Source organism: Triplophysa dalaica, chromosome 13 (genome assembly GCF_015846415.1).
Source record: "Triplophysa dalaica isolate WHDGS20190420 chromosome 13, ASM1584641v1, whole genome shotgun sequence".
In the NCBI taxonomy this organism is placed as follows: Eukaryota; Metazoa; Chordata; class Actinopteri; order Cypriniformes; family Nemacheilidae; genus Triplophysa; species Triplophysa dalaica.
The window spans coordinates 9,094,895-9,113,606 of record NC_079554.1 but is presented as its reverse complement, the minus strand read 5'-3'; the positions used below and the strand labels follow the sequence as shown (position 1 = coordinate 9,113,606).

The window sequence follows — 18,712 nt, the reverse complement described above, 5'->3', positions numbered from 1 at the left end:
GTTATGGGCTGCCCCAAAATGCCTTGAGGGTGTTGTGGAAACTTTCCAGAGAGATGAGACCAAGATTTGTCTTTAAACATTTTATTGCTTGCAAGCAGGATCAACTCAAAACAGAGTGACAATAACATTCCTCAGCTCCACAATATTCTGCCAGGTTGGCACATTTTCGTTATCCACAGCCTGATAAAGTCAAATATTTGTTCGCTGTCTGCCGTATGCATTCAAAGGATGTATTTGGAAACGGTGAAATCAACCACTGAATCATTTTGGAAATACTGACATTTTCCTCAGGCACTTGAATGAGGGAATCTGGAGCACTTCTGGTTGACTGAGCTATGGATGTCTCAGTGAATGGCAGGGCAGATGCATCAGCAGTCAGTAGAGCGGAGGACGGCGCAGGAGGTGGACAAGTGGGAACAGGTGAAATTCATGATGGATCATGTCAGAAGTGGTAGTGATGTTCTCAAAAAGTGGGTCTAGCCTCTCAAGTCCAGCAAATAGTCCAATCCAATAAGCTATCCTAATGAATGAATTGACCATGCATGTATTAGAGACGTAATATTGCAAAAATTAAATTCTCGGAACCTGCCTGAAATACCTCGTGTAACCACACCCCCACAAATCTACGTCAGCTCATGGTATGATCGACTAAGACCACCCAAATGTATACGCAAGTATGGTGGGAGTACCTGTCAGTAAAATTGATTTGGAACCTGATGTTCCAAATATGGTAAAAGCATCACATTTCCATCACATGCTTGCAGTATTCGACCAATCACTATGCAGTTTTGGAAAAAAATCTGTACGTTTTATAGAGGCGGGGAGAAGAGGAGATACAAGTCTGCACGGCATGTTGAATATACAGCGTTTTTTAACCTTAAATCGTGTTTACACATTACACAAATGATAATATTTGTTTTAGGCGTATCATATGACCCCATTTCATATAATCTAAACCACATCCACAAAATAAACAGGAAGGATGATTTTTATAATGCAAATACCCTATCAGATAGTAATACCAGCTTAAAATAAACATGTTTACAGTATCCTACAGCACAAAATAAACAGGTATAGGATTCATTTACAGTTTAAAATACCCTCTCAAATTGTCCTACCAGTAATAAGTAAATATGTGGAATGATTTAACACAATCAGATTGTCGTAGAAGTCCATGGTAGAAGATAGCCCACACAATTGTTTTAAACTACTTTATACTTTTACTTTGAGTAGCTAAACATTACTGTAAAAATAAAAACAAAGTATTTTCAACAGTGAAATCATGAACAACTTGAAACATGTTTAAGAAATAAAACAAATTTCAAAATTCAACTTGAATAATGGCGACATCCTCTGGACGAGAAGCGAAATTCACAGCGAAGCGAAAACTATGTCTTCAGAGGTGTAGACAGACCCTATGTAATGAACGGTGTGTTATATAGCCAGTGAGCTCCAGTTATCGTATTATATTTTAAATTATATATGCAATGCATTTTATACATCATGGTTGTTTTTCAGATATATTTGTCACACAGGAATGAAAGGTCAAGTCCCTGTGGGATGACATCCATTGTGTTTTACATGTTGTAGTTTATGAGCTTTGTGTGATATAGAAAAGTGTTTTTCCAGCAGCAGCTCTTAATCTTCCTCTGACACACACAACGACACAAGTGAAACCTGTGACTTCCCCTTCACAAGAGACACTGAATCCAGATCAGTAGACCTGACATGGTAGACTATGGTAGACCAGATCTGAGATCAGTCATCTAGTCATTTTCTACAGTATTAGACCTGCATACCCAGACGTTACGCCACTGCCTGTTTCTTGTAAGCACTTGTGCCTCTCACTATAGAGAGACAACCTTGCAGTATGCTCTGTCCTTTCTCAATGCAGCAACCACAGTCCACATACATCAGCACCGGAGGAGTTTCCCAAAATGCACTTATTGGCCGTTACAAAAAATATCATGCTTTATCATAGTTTTTTGGTTTTACTTTTAGTCATTTAATCAGCGGACGCTTTCCTCCAAAGCGAGCTACTTTATTTGTAGTAAAACCATAGTAGGCTAACTGCAAATTTTCTATTATCTCACTATAGTAACCATATAGTTTAACATTGTATTTGTAGGTAAACTAATACAAATACCTTTACGGAGTGTCTATTTACAAATATCCAGTCTTGGAAGCAGAGGATTTATACACTAACTCTGCCCACCAGTTTCAGATTGAAATAGAGATCTAAGAATGACACTGGCCATGTCTACAGTGGCGTAGAGGGTAAAGCCTTCATTGACCACTTCATGTCATTGCAGGTTCCCCATCACATTATCAGATTATGAAGCCATTTATTCTTAATAAAATGAAAAAAGAAAAAACGAGTGTTTGATAATGAAGTTGTATGGTAAGGTTGGGCTGAGCGACTGGCATCGTAACTAAACAGACCTGACAGTCACATTGTCCCTCCAACCAATGATAAATAGTCCCACTGATATTTTATATAAATATTTTATTTCTTAAAATATTACTACATTATTGTTTTTAATATAACTACAAACAAGCTGATAACATACGAAATCAATACAAAATCAATAAAATTCATTTTTGTATAACATTTGATTGGGAACCGTTTTCAAGATTCTTTGTGGTTGGCTGCCCAGTCCAATTTTTTTCAGTTCTTTAAAGTAAGAAAATGTGACTTTTGGATAGCAGCGAACTCAATAAATCATTACGCAAAACAAATCCAATTGACCTGGAAGAGAAGCTCTCCATCTTTCCGCAGAGAGCAACTCAAGAGCAGGTTAACGGTTGCTGCTAGGAGCAGGGGTGCCGCCAGAAATTCTGGGCCCTATGGAAACCAAAATTTGTGGGCCCCCTACAAATAGGAAAATATAAAGGGGGTCTGCTCTTCTGGGCCCTAAATCAGCCTGGGCCCTTAGAATCGTCCTAACCTTCCACCCCTTTACGGCGCCCATTGCTTGGAGGGATACCGCTACGGCCGGAAGTGATGCAAAATCTTCAATCTACCTCTCTGTGGTCATTTAAGATCCTATGGCACATCTGGAAAAGAGTAGGGGTGTAACCCCGGTGTCCTGCCAGATTCCCTCCATTGGCCTTTGTCAATCATGGCCTCCTAATAATCCCCACCCTCTGAATTGGCTGTTTCTCTCTCCTCTCCATCTCTAGCTGGTGAGGGCACTGGTGCTGTTGTACTCTGGCTGTCGTCGCATCATCCATGCTGCAAAAGCTAAAAACGAAGCGAAGTGCTTCATCCGAGCAGGAGAAGCTAAACTTCACTAGGCAGTGGAGGGCCTCATTTTAACCCACGGACCGCGGGGAGAGCAAGCGATGAGGGTGTTTCCTCTCGACTTAATACGTGTAATAAACTACATTATAACGTCAATAGTGGAGAAGTCTGGAGACATAAATGCGATTGTAGGAGAGGTCAATTGTTGCGAATAGATCAGATTAGGCTTTATAAACTATTGTATAGAGACACGAGAAGTTAACAGGAAGTAAAGAGTTAAAATGATTTGTTTGATGTATATACATATATGGGTGGTTGACAAATATGCAGTAAAATATAATTTTTTGGTTAAACACCATGTTAAGGTGCAAAGTGTTTTTGTGTTTATCAGAGTCGGCACCTTTTACTTTATAATTACTTCATAATATTTTTGTTCTGCTGAACACAGAAGAAGATATATTGAGGAATGTGGGACAGCAAACAGTTCTGGAGACTTTTGACTACCATTGTAGTTTTCCTACTGTGGTCAATGGGGGGCAAAATCTGTCTGGTTAGAAGCATTCTTCCAAATATGTTCATCAGAACAAAGAAATTTATACGGATTTGGAACAACTCAAAGGTGTGTAGATGATGACAGGATTTTCATTTTTGGGTGCACTTTTCTAGTGGATCCAAATAAGTTAAACATTTGAACAATTTTGAGGCAAAATCACCATAGGAGAATTTTGAGATTTGGCAAAAAAAATAAAAAAAATAAAAAATAACAAAGTAGTTTGTATAACAAGAGGTCCATGTAAGATAAATATATGCTTAAACATTTGTTGCCTTTGAAATGAATACAAATCATATTCGTTTTTATCGCTTCATCCCACCTTCCCTGTTCTACAGAAATGTGTAAAAATTTCTGACAGTGACAACTGTAAAAAAATATGTGAAAAATTGTACAGTTTCTGTTTTTTTTGCAATATACAGATATATCATAATAAATGCTTTGAGCTCAAAATTTGCTTGAGCTAAATATACACTAGAATATTGATGCTACATGAAAATGAATATGACCACAGCGCAGAATTTTACGAAACTATAAAAAGGTCAGGTAAAACAGCTATTTGTTACTCTTGGAATTAGTCTGATCAAATATTTATTCAACAAACATTTATTTTGTTTAGTTTGGCTCAGTGAAATACTGAGTTCTGATCAGGCAGTTTTAGTCATGTTACCCTTTCTAAATTACCATAGTAGAAAATGTAAATAATCTTACTGTACTGTACGTGGTGAACAAGTAACAGTACATGCACAACAGTATTTATCTAAAGGAGTAAGGAGAATGTCTTCTTTCAACAAGGGCGATGCCATCCTCCAAAACTCTACTAAAATCTATTTTTTTATGTAATAAATTACAGCACAATTTTATAAACGTATAAGACACAACTAAGCTTTAGGCTAAAGTTTTTTGCTAAAAGATACTACACAGACACTGGGTAAAGGTAAAGGGATGAGTTGTAACCAAACAAATAATAGGCAAATATTACCTTTTATATGTATATGTCTATACTGTGTGCAGAATTTCTCTGTTTTAATCAAAAAGTTTAAAAGCGCGTGTATATGCTGTGTATAGTTAAAATACTATAGTGACTAGTAGCTATGCTGTAGTGTTAAGTGATCTGTTAAATTATAGTAAGTGTCTTGAACCTTACTGTAGTATGGCTATACTGTTACTACAGGTTTTTAATTGACTACTGTAAAAATATAGTGGACGAACGTATTTTAATTATATTATAATTGTAATATACTTAAGTTTACAACATAATTTGATGTGGGTAAACTTTCAAATGAATTTGTTTAAAAAGAGAAAACTACGCAGCAGACTTTGTAAGGAAATTACGGTATTTCGCGTGCTTTTATGTGTCAGACTTTTATTTTGGCGGCATGTTGCTACCAGGAAGTAACAAGACACAAATCTGACGTTTCGTGTTGAAGAAGGTTAGTCTGTAAAATATCAATCATATCATGCGATTTTGTCTATTTATGATCAAATGTGCAAATAGTTATAATTCCGGTATCGTTAATTAATACTGCTTAAAAATTGCAATGCTAGCGAATCTCCATATATTTGTAGGTGCAGTTTGAGATGACAGAATCATATCTGTATGTAAAATATATTTAAGAAAATGAAGACAACTGGATGCGTATTTAGATTTGTATGTGTCGTGTTTGCATGTCACGTAACGTAAACCTAAACACTTCTGAGTTTGGTCATTTCAGAAGCGACACTCGCTGTAAGTAAACAGTGGTGCTAATGTTTTTTAGATGACACGAGCCAAACCAGAAGATGATGAGTACTGGAACAGGTCCAAATTAAAAGCTTTCACATTTGATGATGAAGACGATGAGTTTTCACGGGTAAGTTCATGGTGATTCTGCGGAGCCCTATGAAGACAGGTCACCGCATGACTGGACACAATGGTCCGTGGCTCTAACACTACACATGCACTATTATTGAGACAATGTTTTGTTCTCTTCTCACAGCTTAAAGAGTCCAAACGGGCCGTCAACAGCCTTATGATAGATGCTGCTGCTGATGATGATGATGATGATAATTTTGAGAAAGTCAGTTGGAGTGGAGAACCTGTGGGAAGTATGTTGTCTTTCTGATATTCGTTTTTGTCTATATTTCATCTGCATGATGTTAAAAGCTTTAGTGTTTGTTTGTAGGTATCTCTTGGTCAGTTAAAGAGACTGCCTCCAGTAATCGATCAGGCAGTGAACCGTGCTTTCCCAAAATAGACACCACCTCTTCACTGTCCAAACAGGGATCTGGATACTCGCTGAGCTCTCTGTTTAGAGGTAATCTACACTGGAAATGAAAGTTTGGTTTATTAGTTTAGTACACACTTGCATTTCTTCTCTTATCTGTTTTTATTTACAGCAAAAAGTAAATCGGGTGGTTTTCAGTCCTTCTCAGAGTGTGAGTTCAAATCACTTAAGTTTTTAATGTGATTATAGTCTAAATTCTCCATTATAGTAAAGTGTGTGTGTGTTCATTGTTTTCTAGCTTTTAGTGAAACATCTATAAGAACATATGCACCAGAGCTGCGAAAACCCAAATCTGATAGAAAGGTAATTACAAAAATGCATATTAAACGTCTCAAGGATGTAAAGGATAAAGAAGTTGGGAGATTTTCCACTGTGCAATTCTTGTTATTCATTATTATGTTTGTTTCTAATATTGATGTGTTTTCTAAAAAAATGATGACAGGATTTTGTCAGCGACCTGAGTCCTGAGGAAACAGTGAGGAGAATGCAGAAAGGACGGGTAGGGGGCAGTACAGATCTATTAATTTTAGCTATTGCACTAGAAAGTCATTTTAACAAGTTTGTTATGGACATCTAAATGTTTGGTTAATTTTGCTGTCTCAACAGGCGTACTCGCTGGAGAAGTTCCGCTCCCTCCAGGACAAACTTTTGCTTCTTGATGAAGCAGTTGCTCTTTATGATGGCAATGTCATCACTGCTGTGAGCATCACATGACCAATGACATCATCATTTCATATAGAGTACTGGAAAAGCACTATGTTGTTAGTTCAATTAATCACATCCTTTTGCATTTGCAATTTCCTGTTTCAGGTCTTGATCTATTTAAAAAAGTCTTTAAATAAAGGTGAGAAATATTGCGGTATATGCTCACTCGTTGCTCCTTTTTTTAACATGTGAAGAATTTCTTGAAAATCATATTTGTTATTAATGCAGATATCCTCTTTCGAGTGTTAATGTCCAGAGATGTGGCATTGCATCATTACATTCACTATTTAAAAGAGATGGGAGAACAGAAGCTTCTGGTGGAGTTACTGAAGTAAGTTTACTTTCGATCTGTGAAGATTTATCTTCGTTGTTGTTGTTTGTTTTTCTAAATTTTACTATTACACCATAGGACACATTTGCCCTTTAATCTGTCAACAGACCACATACAGTATATTTTATTTGAATAATTTACAACTTCTTTATCTGTGTTGCGTTGGTCCTTGTCTCAGGGCTCTCGGCAGGACGGAAGATATGGCGGTATGTATGGTGGTGCTAACTGACAGTTGTTACTGATTAAACAACATTCACTATTCTCTTTGCTTGAATGCATGTCAATATTCACATAACAAATTATTTAATAATTTTAGACTTATTTAAAATGAGATGAAATTAGTTTCTAAATTTTCCCAAACTGAAAAAAGTGCGTAACCTTAAATAAATAATCATAATTTATCTTTTATGATCTTATCACTGATATTTATATCAAGTGGAAAGGTCAAATAATGTGGAATTTCTGTTGATGCATTAAAAGTTTATTTAAGATGTTATGTTTTGCTTTTAGATTACATAAACCCTAAACCAGGGGTACTCAACCTTTTTGACTTTCGAAGTCCCCCCATTGTTTTCAACAATATTCAAAGGCCCCCCCTTCCACTCACAAAAACTCATATTTTTTTGCCCTATAAAATATTTTAGAGCTTGTCATTTACTAGAAAATGTTTATTCATTATAAAAGTAATAGTTTTTTAAGAAAAATGCATTTAATTGCTCATTCTGTCTAATTTTAATAATCTTGAGGTGTATTGGGGTGGCCCTGGACCCCCTGTTGGGAACCACTTCCTTAAACTGTCTGCCTTTGTATTTTAAACAGTTGGTGCAATACAAAGAGAACTTGGGTATTAAGGATGAAGGCAGAAGAAGAGATTTCCTGAAAAGTTGTCTCAGGTAAAGATTAATGACGCCGTACGCCGTAGTGAACTGTCAATGCAGTGCAGTAGAGTACAATGCTACCTTCCACCTCTGACAAACAGATCTGTTTGAATTTGTTTTTCAGCCTTCCTTTTTCTCAAGACGATGCCATTCATGTTCAAGACCACTATACACTCCTCGAGAGACAAATCATCATAGAGGTAAGGGATCAACTCCATGTATTTGGTATAGACAACCATTCAAATTCATAAAAACACCAACTCAATTTTCATTTACCTTCAATATCTGCTCTATAATAATAGAAGTTTAATAACATGGAGGATAAACTCTAACCTACAGTATATACTCAAGACTATATACATTTTGGAGTAAAGTATGGATTAAATAAATAAAAAACATTATTGGGTGAACTATTCATTTAAACAGTTGCCTCTGGGTGTTTAACGGTCGAAAATATGAGGAAGTTATTTTAATTAATTAAGAAACACTAGAAACAAGACCGTTATTGGGTTTATGTTCCTTCATTAAAAGCAGGAACAGAGTAAAGCACCACACCTTACTGCACAGTTTAAGAGGTATTTCCTCTTTACCTCCCCAATCTTCCTCTTTTCTAAATGTGATGTGCAGGGTCATGGGTCTCTCTCTATGTACGGATGAACGTGAATAGGATAGGCTCCTTGCAAATTGGGTTACAAAGCAGATGTTTCCTTGATGTATTATGGGTTGTGATCTGAAAGGCTTGGACACTTTTCCTATGGCACATTAGAATTGTGGTTTCCAACTGTTGGTTGTACAATATCAGCATTTGTTACTTTGAGGTCAGGCTTTTTTGGGTAACACCTCATTTCACTGTGCCCTTGATACATATGCTACATGTATTTACTTTAGTATTAACTATACATTTTGGATAAATACATATAGTACAGTATAACTAGCCCTAATCCACACCCTAACCCAATAGTAAGGACATGTGGTTCATAATTATTACTCAGTACTTAAATATATAATTACACTGTAACACAAGACATGTAGAATAAAGTGTAACCGGCTGTTGGTTAACATGAAGTTACATGTACTTTCCCATTCCTGACGTTCTGAAATGTATATAATTGGCATGTTTGCTTTTCAGGCTAGTGACAAGAGGGCAGATGGTGAAATCTTTAAAAGGTTTCCAAGAAAAGCATCTATCTTAAATATGCCAATCATCACCACACTATACTACTCCTGCTTTTACCATTATGGAGAGTCTGAGGTACATTCTGCACTTCTATTCAGAAACTACTGTGTTATCTTCTGGAGTGTATATACAGTATACAGTAGTAACCAAAAGTGATGTTCGTTGTGCATATTTGTACAATATTTGCTTAAATGCCCCTCTGGGGACAATAAACCCTCAAACTATATATTGTACAAAATGGACCCTCTAAACATTGAAGGTATTTATTGGATACAAATATTTGACCTAATGGGAATGTATCATATTACAGAATATTATAGTAAAAAAACTAATAGAAAAACAAAAGGCATACATTGAGCGCAGTTTTATTTGATATTAATATTTGTGAATACTCTCTTTTGGGATTATAGTCATTCTCCTAGGTTATGTCTTTGTAAACTTTGCTCATGTATTGGTTGTTATCTTTTGCCAAGCCTCCTAAAATTTGTCTCAAAATTGAGCTTTAGTTTTGTTTCGTTTCAAACAACTTGACAACATGAATTCAATTTCTGTAATGAGTCTTTAAAAATACATTTAAATAAAGAGTAAAGATGTCAATTGTCCAGAGTTGGACATCACTTTTGGCAGCAGCTGTATATATACACATTCTAATGGATCCAATTTGATAGTTGATATTAAAAGTTTAACTTGGAATGTTTGTTACAATTTCAGTTCTCATGGCATATGTACAATAGCTTTTAATCGGTTTGTCTTTTTTAACTATAGGGAACTTACAGCAGCCCAGCAAACATTAGAAAAACCTTCAGGGTGAGACGGTCCTATTATAATATAATTTCACTTGTACTATTTATAATCCATTAACCTGCCAAACTTCTTCACACTCTTATCTTTACGTTTACTAATTTCCACATTTTATAATAATATTGAAAACCTTCATTTTTATCTTTCATAAAGTAGTGACTCTTTGCATATATCAGCTTTTCACACGGTCATTCAAAAGTGTTGAAGGACTTCCCATGTGTACTAGCCACTTGTTGGTCATGTCATGTATTTAAGAATAAGCCTAAATTTATATCAACATTTAGGATGGTGAGAAATATGCGTCCATACGTCCAAGTAACGAAAACAGTGTTTAATAACAATTTTTCTTCTGAGATGGAGTTCCTTTGAGTTTTTGTCAAACACTTAACCAAGACCTTTAACTGCTGTGCCATATTTTCTCTGACAGATTTCAGAAAAGCAGTACATTCTAACAGCTCTTGGCGCGAGAGCTAAACTAAGATTATGGTTTGATGTGGATAGTTTGTTCAACACCAAAAACTGGCTTGGCTACACCAAGAAGAAATCCCCCATTGGCTTTCACAAAGTGGTGGACATCCTTCACAAAAACAACGCACCTATATCGGTACCTCAGTTTCTATACTGAGTTTCTGCTCAGTTATCTCTCTGCCCTCCACCTTCCCATGGTGCAATGTGACATATCAATAAGCAATGAGAATCGCATTATGATGCAGTTTTGCTTGATGTGCAGGTCCTGCAGGAATATGTGAACCTCATCGATGACACAGAGGTCAAGCTCGGTATGGCTCTGAAGTATAAATGCCATGACATTGTCATCAATGTGAGTTTTTCATTCAGTTCTTCATTTGTTGCTTTATGGTATATGAATGTAACCTACTACGCATTTTATCCTTCAGACGTACAGGGACCTGAAGGACCGACAGCAGCTTGTTGTGTACGTACCAAAGCTGGAGCGAGACTCTGTTGAGTACAGGAAGGTCCAAGAAATCCTCAGCAATGGGGTAAGAGGAAGAGAACAGCCACTTCTGAATTATTTTCTTGTTCATTATTTTAAAATAGAGCTACGCTGTCACATGACAGTGTGAGTGAGAGGTTTCTGGATGACAGGAGAAGAAATTACTGTAATAAAATTGATTAATACCTTATAATAGGGGTCATTAGTCTGCTTATGATGCCTGACAAAGTGCTTTGTCACATTCGAGTTTCACTTTTTTTATACAAAACTAAACATAGACCCAACTGATCAGAAGTCTTTCCAGTGGTATATTTTCACTTCCCAAAGTCCGTTTTAAGTGAAAATTACTTGTCTGGCAAAGATGACGTTTTGTATAAGAAGATGATACTTTTCAATAAGATGCTATAGTTATCATTAGTAAATCCATTAGTTAACATTAGCTAATAATGAAAAATTTAGTTTTTCAGCAATTATTAATCCTTTTTAATGTTAGTTAATGTCAATACAGTTATTCGTGTTAGTTCACGGTGCATTAACTAATGTTAACAGTGACAACATTTGATTTTAATAATGTATTAGTAAATGCAGAAATTAACATGAATTAATATTAATAAATGCTGTAGAAGTGTTGTTCATTATTACATTTTAGCTAATGCATTAACTAATTGTTAACAAATAGAACCTTATTGTAAAGTGTTACTGATATATTTTGTTATTTTTATAATTTTGTTCTGGTTATTAATATATATATATATATACAGTATATATATATATATATATATATGAGATATTTTTAACATGGTATCTAAAATGACACATGCCATTTTATTCGCTTCAGCAAATCAGATGGAAAAACTGACATGGACGCTTGCACAAAGCATGCAGCGATGTGCTGTTACGGACATCTCTCATAGACAATATTTCACAAAAACCTCATACAGCTGCTTATTATGAGTCTTACAGTTAAGGTGAGACAAACAGGACTGAGATCTTCAGCTTGTTCAGCATCACCAGGGCATCAACATCTGCTTGATCTAATGGAGTTATTCTCTCGCAAATGTATAAAGTGTGATTGTGAATCTGCCAAGTGATCTTCTGCCAACTGTACAGGTGAACACTATTTAAACATAAAAATGTTGCTTGCTTGCCAGTGTGCAACATATTCTTCACCTCTCAAGCCCTTATAACTTTCTATTCAAACATGTATTTATTTATGAACATTCCTCTTCCTCTTTTTTTTAAATGTATTACAAATCCAAAACAATTATGTAAGGTGTATGAATATGTGACCGATTTGTTTTAATAAAAAACCTAAAGATTGTGTGTCTGGTATTGTGTTTGATCATCAAGTTTTCTCAGCGATGACAGGTTGCCGACACAGTTACAATAAATGTCGAGTGAGGTCATACAATAAATGTGTATTTCTAGTAAGAATGTTTTCTGTGGTGTCATTTAGGGGGGTTTGAATCATCAACCTGTCCTCTTCAAATGTCAAATATTTTAGATCAAATGTATATGGTTAAAAAATAAGCTGTTTAGACTTTGGAGACAAACTCATTTTTCTTTCCTTTCACTTATGAAATCTGGAGGCAAAGGCAGTTAAAATAAATACAGTTGATTCAGAATAGATTTCACATGTAGGGAAAGCAGAAGTATGCTGTGTGACCTCAGTCTCGTTATCATTCACACGAGCAGCAGTGACGTCCTTCACTCCGCTGTATTGTACCATGATGGATACACGTGGCCAATAACTCAACAGCATTTAGAGGTAAGATTTGTAGCACAATTGTTTCGCTCGATGGTTTTGTGTAGAAGATCAGAACCGCCAATAATGAGTTTTTGATCGTTTTGAAAAACGTGTGTTTCGCACACAAATTTGACGAATTGTTGTACAGTCTGTAACTTAGACTGTTTAATGCCTGATTCATGTTGTGTTTATTAGTAAGGATGTGATGTGTTTGGTACAAAAGAAGAAGAAAAATGAATTAAAATATCATAAATGTTTTTATATGTTGGATTTTCGTGTCTTGTCATTAAACAAAGAAAGTCGTAAATATTTAATGTGGTTGTCAGCTTAATTTTTCTGGTCTGACGTATTTGAGCTCGTTTTGTTTTATGTATTAGACTAACGATACTTTATTTAAGATAGAAACAGAATGCTTGGCATGTTTAACTGTAAGCGCATCATTTCAGGTCGTGTTTGAGCTTGTGAGAATCTGCCCGGAGCGTGTAAGGGGCTCAAAGAGCATCGCCACTGTCTGACCCTAATGTAATGGGACAAGAGAAAAAAAGCATTTCATCTTATCAGATCCATCGTGTTTTTCTTAACATCACAAGTGTTTTAATGAATGAAGTAGGTCACAAAACACAAAGCCCATAGTCTCCTTCATTCGCTCCGTCTTTCGTGACAGGAAATCAATGACAATTATTTGCACAATTCTGCACCATTTGCGACGTTTCGGCTATCTACTTCAAGGAAGAGGAGTATCTGTAGTCAGCTATATTCTTCGACAATGTGGTTTTAGCTGTGAACCTCTTTCCCAATAACTGTGCTTTACCTCTCAGTCTGAACCTTTATTCGTCTCCTATATAAGACCTCAGCATGATGCAGATGCACAATGAGATGCCATCATTTAGCAAAGGCTTCTGCCAACATGTTTCCAAGTACAAAGTACTTCATTTTCTCCTTCCTTCCTGCTAAAAAAAACAATAGTCTACAAATTCTAATGGTTTCCATAATACCATAATATAACATCAGCTGTTTGCGCATAAAATCATTACAAAAAAGGCTTTTTGTGTTATGGGCTTTATTCCAGGAGGATTTCATTTAATGTTCTACTGATATCCATCTGCCAGATCGCACTGATCCCAAGACATTACCACTAGAGACCCTCGGAGATCATTATAGTGTCCATTAAAACAGTACTATTCCCATTATAACTATTACATTTATTAGAGGTTCGGTGATTGTTTCTACTGTCTACTTATAAATGTTTAGTTGGATATCCTGGCTGGTACACATACACTACAGTCATGTGTCATACAGATTGGACTCTGAGTGCGATTTGTCCACCTGCTTTTGTCTGATGGTGAAGTCTAAAGGGTAAATGCTTTTGTCAAATGAATGCTTGCATGAACATCATAAAAACAAAACGGAAGCTCTATTATAATATGCATTCTAAGCTTTGACAAATACAGGACTTTAAATACAGAAGTTAAAGGGATATAATTCTTTCATCATTTCCTGCGAGTCGTTCCAAATCTGTATAAAGTTCTTTGTTCTGATGAACACAGAGAAAGATATTTGGAAGAAGGCTTATGACCGAACAGATCTGGTTCAGAACAAAGAAATGTATACAGACTTGGAACAACTCGAAGGTGAGTAAATGATGACAGAATTTTCATTTTTGGGTGAAGTATCCCTTTAAAGAGAACCTGTGTTATTTTATTTGAAGTATACTGTTTAATTAGCTTTTTATTAAAGTGGCTCCTATTGTACTTGTTAAAGCATGGAAAAAGATTCATGGGTCGTTCTTACAAAACCCTGTAAACACCATTATACCGAAATCTATGCCGTAACAGGTCCAGCTATGTGTGCATGTTGTAATTAAAAAATGTCAGAAAGACTCTGACAGAATCAGACTAGATGTTCTTAAATGACTAATATATAATATATAATGACCGTATATTCATGTACAGTATAATAAAAATTGAGAAAGTGCCAGTGACATTCTCATTTTCAGAAATATTTTCTAAGTATTTGAAGTAACACAACTGTCACACATGAAGTAAATGCTAGACTAGACGGATGTGTTTGGCCATTCTCGCAAGGCTGATCAGCAGCTGACTGTACCACAAGTATAGCAATTGCATTATTTTAAATTCATTCACGAGCAGATCTCTTTAGAAAAGCGATCGTGTTTCCTTCACGTGCAGCATATAACATGATGTATTATATTCCAATATAGACCTATAGACTATGCCTCTCATTTACATGTAGATGTGAAATCTATAAATCACAAATGTTCATGAAATTGTGCGCAGCTGAACCGTTTGAGATCTCCGCCTTGTAAACGATGTCTAATTAATGTCATTAATCTGGCATGGTCCTTTACAACTGGCAAGAATGGCTTATTTTTTCAATAACTTATAGTGCAAACAAAAGTTTGTAGGCTACGTCTGCTCAGACCCTGACGTGGAGCTAAGCACTTTTCCACGTCAGAGACGTTGTCTTGGATTTTTGCGTACTCACAATCTATGATGAAATATGTATAAATGAGGCCCAGGTTTAAGCAATCTGGATAAATTGTATTTATTGCAAATACTCAACACACTCATTATTGGCACAGCATCTGTGCATGACTTGAACATTCCCGTCACTGCGCTTCAAACAGCGGTGTGCTGGTTCGGTCACACAACGCCCGAGAAATGGAGCTCCGTGTCTGGGACAAATACAGTTCATGGTGTGTTTTTATCTGTAAGACTATCTCATGTTTTGGGAGTAGTTGTGAAGCAATGCTTTGTGTAAAGTTTACAGTATGTAACTTGTACTTTTTTGGAGATTTCGTGAGAATCACCTACCTATTCTATTCAGAATAAATGTCTGTTATGTTATTATTGTGTTATTATTGTCTTTGTTCAATAATTCTCACCACTAATTCTGGTCCCCAGAAATGATGCATGAATCCAGTACCACACAGAGCATTATGACAACCATGAATCAGTCTGTGATCCCGCCCTGCGAAGTGCCATACATGGAGGACCGGATTCCTCTTCTGGTTTTTTACATCGTGGTTTTTATCATCGGTCTGCCTGCCAACCTGGTCACTGTCTACCTCACCTTCCACCAAGTATGTCGAAAGAACATTCTCGGGATCTACCTGCTAAGCCTATCCGTGTGTGATCTCAGCTACCTGTTTACGCTGCCAGTATGGGCAGTGTACGTCAACGAAAACCACGTATGGCCCTGGAGCTCCATGGCTTGCAAAGTGACCGGCTATGTTTTTTTCAACAACATGTACATTAGCATATTTCTGCTTTGCTGTATTTCCATCGACCGCTACGTGGCGGTGGTCCACGCTATCGAATCCCGGGGCCTTCGTCATAAAAGGACCGCTGCTTTCATAGTGTTTTCAGTCTTCCTGGTGGTCGGCTTGGTTCACCTGCCCGTCTTTATCATGCGGGAGGGCAATGCCGCAGAGGGCAGTCGCCGCTGCTTTGAACCGGGCCAGAACACAGCGACGGTAACAGGATTCAACTATGCCCGCTTCTGCATTGGTTTTTGCGGTCCTCTGGCTATCCTGATCTTCACCAACAGGGCTATTCTTACCAACGTGCAGGCCAGCACCGGACTCCAGCCCCATCAGAAAGTGAAAGTTCGCTATCTGGCTGTGGCGGTCGTGGCGCTGTTTTTAATTTGTTTCGCTCCTTATCACATCGTATTGCTTATACGAGCTGTTACCTACCACTTCCCAGAGCTGCAGAAGGAGTGCCTTTTTGAGCACCATGTTTACATGCCCTACAAAATTTCTTTGGGTTTGTCCACCTTTAACAGCGCTATTAACCCCATTCTCTACGTCCTCTCGAGTAATAACGTCCGCGAGGAGATAAGAAAAAGCATGGCAGAGATGTGTAGCAAAATGACCTTGATTCCACCCTCAACACACAGTAGCCAACATAACACGCACAGTTCTAAGAGCAATTCTGGACCTGTTCTTACAAAGCAGGATGAAATGAGGACAGCTTCTTATGTTTTAGACTAAAATCGAAAATGGTTTTATAGTCATTTTTTCACTTGGACTAGTTGAGGAAGACATCAAGGTTTTCTATCTCTTTAAGTTTGTTTTGGATATACTGTAGCACTTCACGAGGCAACTGGGAATGAGACAATAATCCTACATGACTGTGGTATTTCACTGCTCATTTTCTACTTCCATTTAAATGTTTTCTCACTCTCTGTTTGTGTGACAGACACATTTGACTTCTTCATTCCTTCTTTGGTCCAATTTAGTAAATTCTATTGACTGTGTAATTCACACAAATATAAATAAATGCATATTACAAATTTATAAATAACAAGTATTTCATTTTTATATTTTTATAAAAAATAAAAAAAATCAGGGGAGGGCATTCTCCCATAGCCCCCCACCACGACCCACTTTGTAGTTTCCTCTGACAAAGACTCACCCACTTAAATAGAACTGGGCCATGCCACTGAAATGTCATGTAGTTGCAGTTGGTTTCATACTCAGAATATATGGTTATATTATTTGGGTTGGTCAAAGTATTTAGAAAAAACTAAAAACAGAATGGGAAACTTGTGAGACTTTCTGTTTATCTAAAGGGGTACAAGTGTCAATCACTGTTTAAATGTTTTCAGTGTGTGAATTGGTTTATTGAAAATGTTTAAGGCACAACATTTTTTACTGTAAATATTATTTATTTATGTTGAGAAGTATTGGACAGCATCATGTTGATGTTTCCAAACTTTTCGAACATTTTAATAAGTCTGAAATCTTGATTTCAAATGTAACATATTATGACCCAAAAAACTGTTTTATCTATTATATTAGTTTCTCATAATGTGGCACACTTACCACTTTTTTAAATAACTCAATAAAATGTAAAAATCACAACTTTGATGACACTTGCAAAAGATAATCACTGAATATAATCTTTGTATGGACCTCATTTTTGGTTATGGAATTTATGAAAGGTTTTCATAGAACAAAGCCCTTGTGGTCAATGCACAAGCAACATCCTGCCTTTGACATGCTTATCGTGCGCAAAATGTTTGCGTGTCTCTCATACCGGATCTTCAAAAACTAATCAACCACATAGTCATCCTGCATGTGTGCTTTCTCCTTCCATCATAAACGTCTTGAATAATTAACGCTATTCCTGACCAAGATGGGTTTCTAATTGGTCCCTCAATGAATCTTTAAGTAGCCAGCAGCTGTCCTGAGCCAATAGAAAACAATTACCCCAGCTGTACCTGCCACTGTTGCAAGGCACTGGGCATCTGTCTGAAACAGGCTGCATGTGTGTGTATGTATATACATATATATATGTATATATATATATATATATAACAACAACAACAAACTGCCCTGGCATACCTGTTGGTCATTTGCTCATAACTAGTCGCCTTTATTTAAAAGGAAGAGAAAATGTCCCCAAATGACCATAGCACCGGCTATATAGTTTTGGTTATATACTGTAGTTGTTTTCATGTGTGAGTGGGTATTTCATGTGGTATCTTTAAACTAAATCTGCTGTAGTGTGCTATCTCTCTTAATGTTTCAAGACATGTGAATTATTCATGAAAAAACAAAGGGCTCCTACTGTCTTTAACATCAGAGAAAAATATGTACTGTATAGGCCTACCATCATTTTCTTTTTATACTTATTGATATTTATGTCACTTATCTGAATGTGTGTGATGAATGGTCCGACAGTTTGAAAATATTTGGGTTACATGCTAAATAAAATGTCTTTTATCTTGCTTCTGTGCTGTCATTTCCACATTTATTTCAACCTGAATGTGTGCACAATGTGACACACCCCTAATACCAAACACAAATAATGTAACGCTTACATTAAAATTAGGTTAAAAATATATGTTTTTAATTTGTCAAAGCTAACTGCATGAACCACCTACTGTACGTTTCCCCCCAGGAGCTAAACTAGAACATCTAAAGAGGCATTTTGGTTCCCTTGTTGCATTGTATTATTGGTAAATACATTCGCAGCGCTACCTGCTGGTCTTGATAGTGATATGATCACCTGATCCGTATAAACCTTC

General features: G+C 36.5%; 2 protein-coding genes across 4 annotated transcripts; both read left to right on the top strand.

Annotated features, from left to right (window-relative positions):
* Positions 1-5,160: 5,160 nt before the first annotated feature.
* Positions 5,161-12,231, top strand: vipas39 (VPS33B interacting protein, apical-basolateral polarity regulator, spe-39 homolog). Its single transcript, XM_056765304.1, has 19 exons — positions 5,161-5,227; positions 5,555-5,647; positions 5,774-5,882; positions 5,960-6,091; positions 6,174-6,212; positions 6,300-6,364; positions 6,504-6,560; positions 6,668-6,760; positions 6,872-6,905; positions 6,995-7,097; positions 7,276-7,303; positions 7,917-7,990; positions 8,100-8,175; positions 9,105-9,227; positions 9,918-9,959; positions 10,381-10,557; positions 10,684-10,773; positions 10,850-10,954; positions 11,747-12,231. The coding sequence occupies exons 2-19, from the start codon at positions 5,555-5,557 to the stop codon at positions 11,765-11,767; spliced, it is 1,461 nt and encodes a 486-aa protein (XP_056621282.1). The 5' UTR covers positions 5,161-5,227; the 3' UTR covers positions 11,768-12,231.
* A 324-nt stretch (positions 12,232-12,555) lies between these two features.
* On the top strand, positions 12,556-18,379 carry gpr132b (G protein-coupled receptor 132b). Of its 3 annotated transcripts, none has more exons than XM_056764592.1 (2): positions 12,556-12,676; positions 15,580-18,379. In XM_056764592.1, exon 2 carries the CDS (start codon positions 15,582-15,584, stop codon positions 16,668-16,670), a length of 1,089 nt encoding a protein of 362 aa, XP_056620570.1. In that variant the 5' UTR covers positions 12,556-12,676; positions 15,580-15,581; the 3' UTR covers positions 16,671-18,379. The 3 variants fall into 3 exon arrangements, with proteins under 3 accessions (XP_056620570.1, XP_056620571.1, XP_056620569.1); XM_056764593.1 differs by lacking the exon at positions 12,556-12,676 and adding an exon at positions 13,113-13,261; XM_056764591.1 differs by lacking the exon at positions 12,556-12,676 and adding an exon at positions 14,093-14,286.
* The last annotated feature ends 333 nt before the right edge of the window (positions 18,380-18,712 follow it).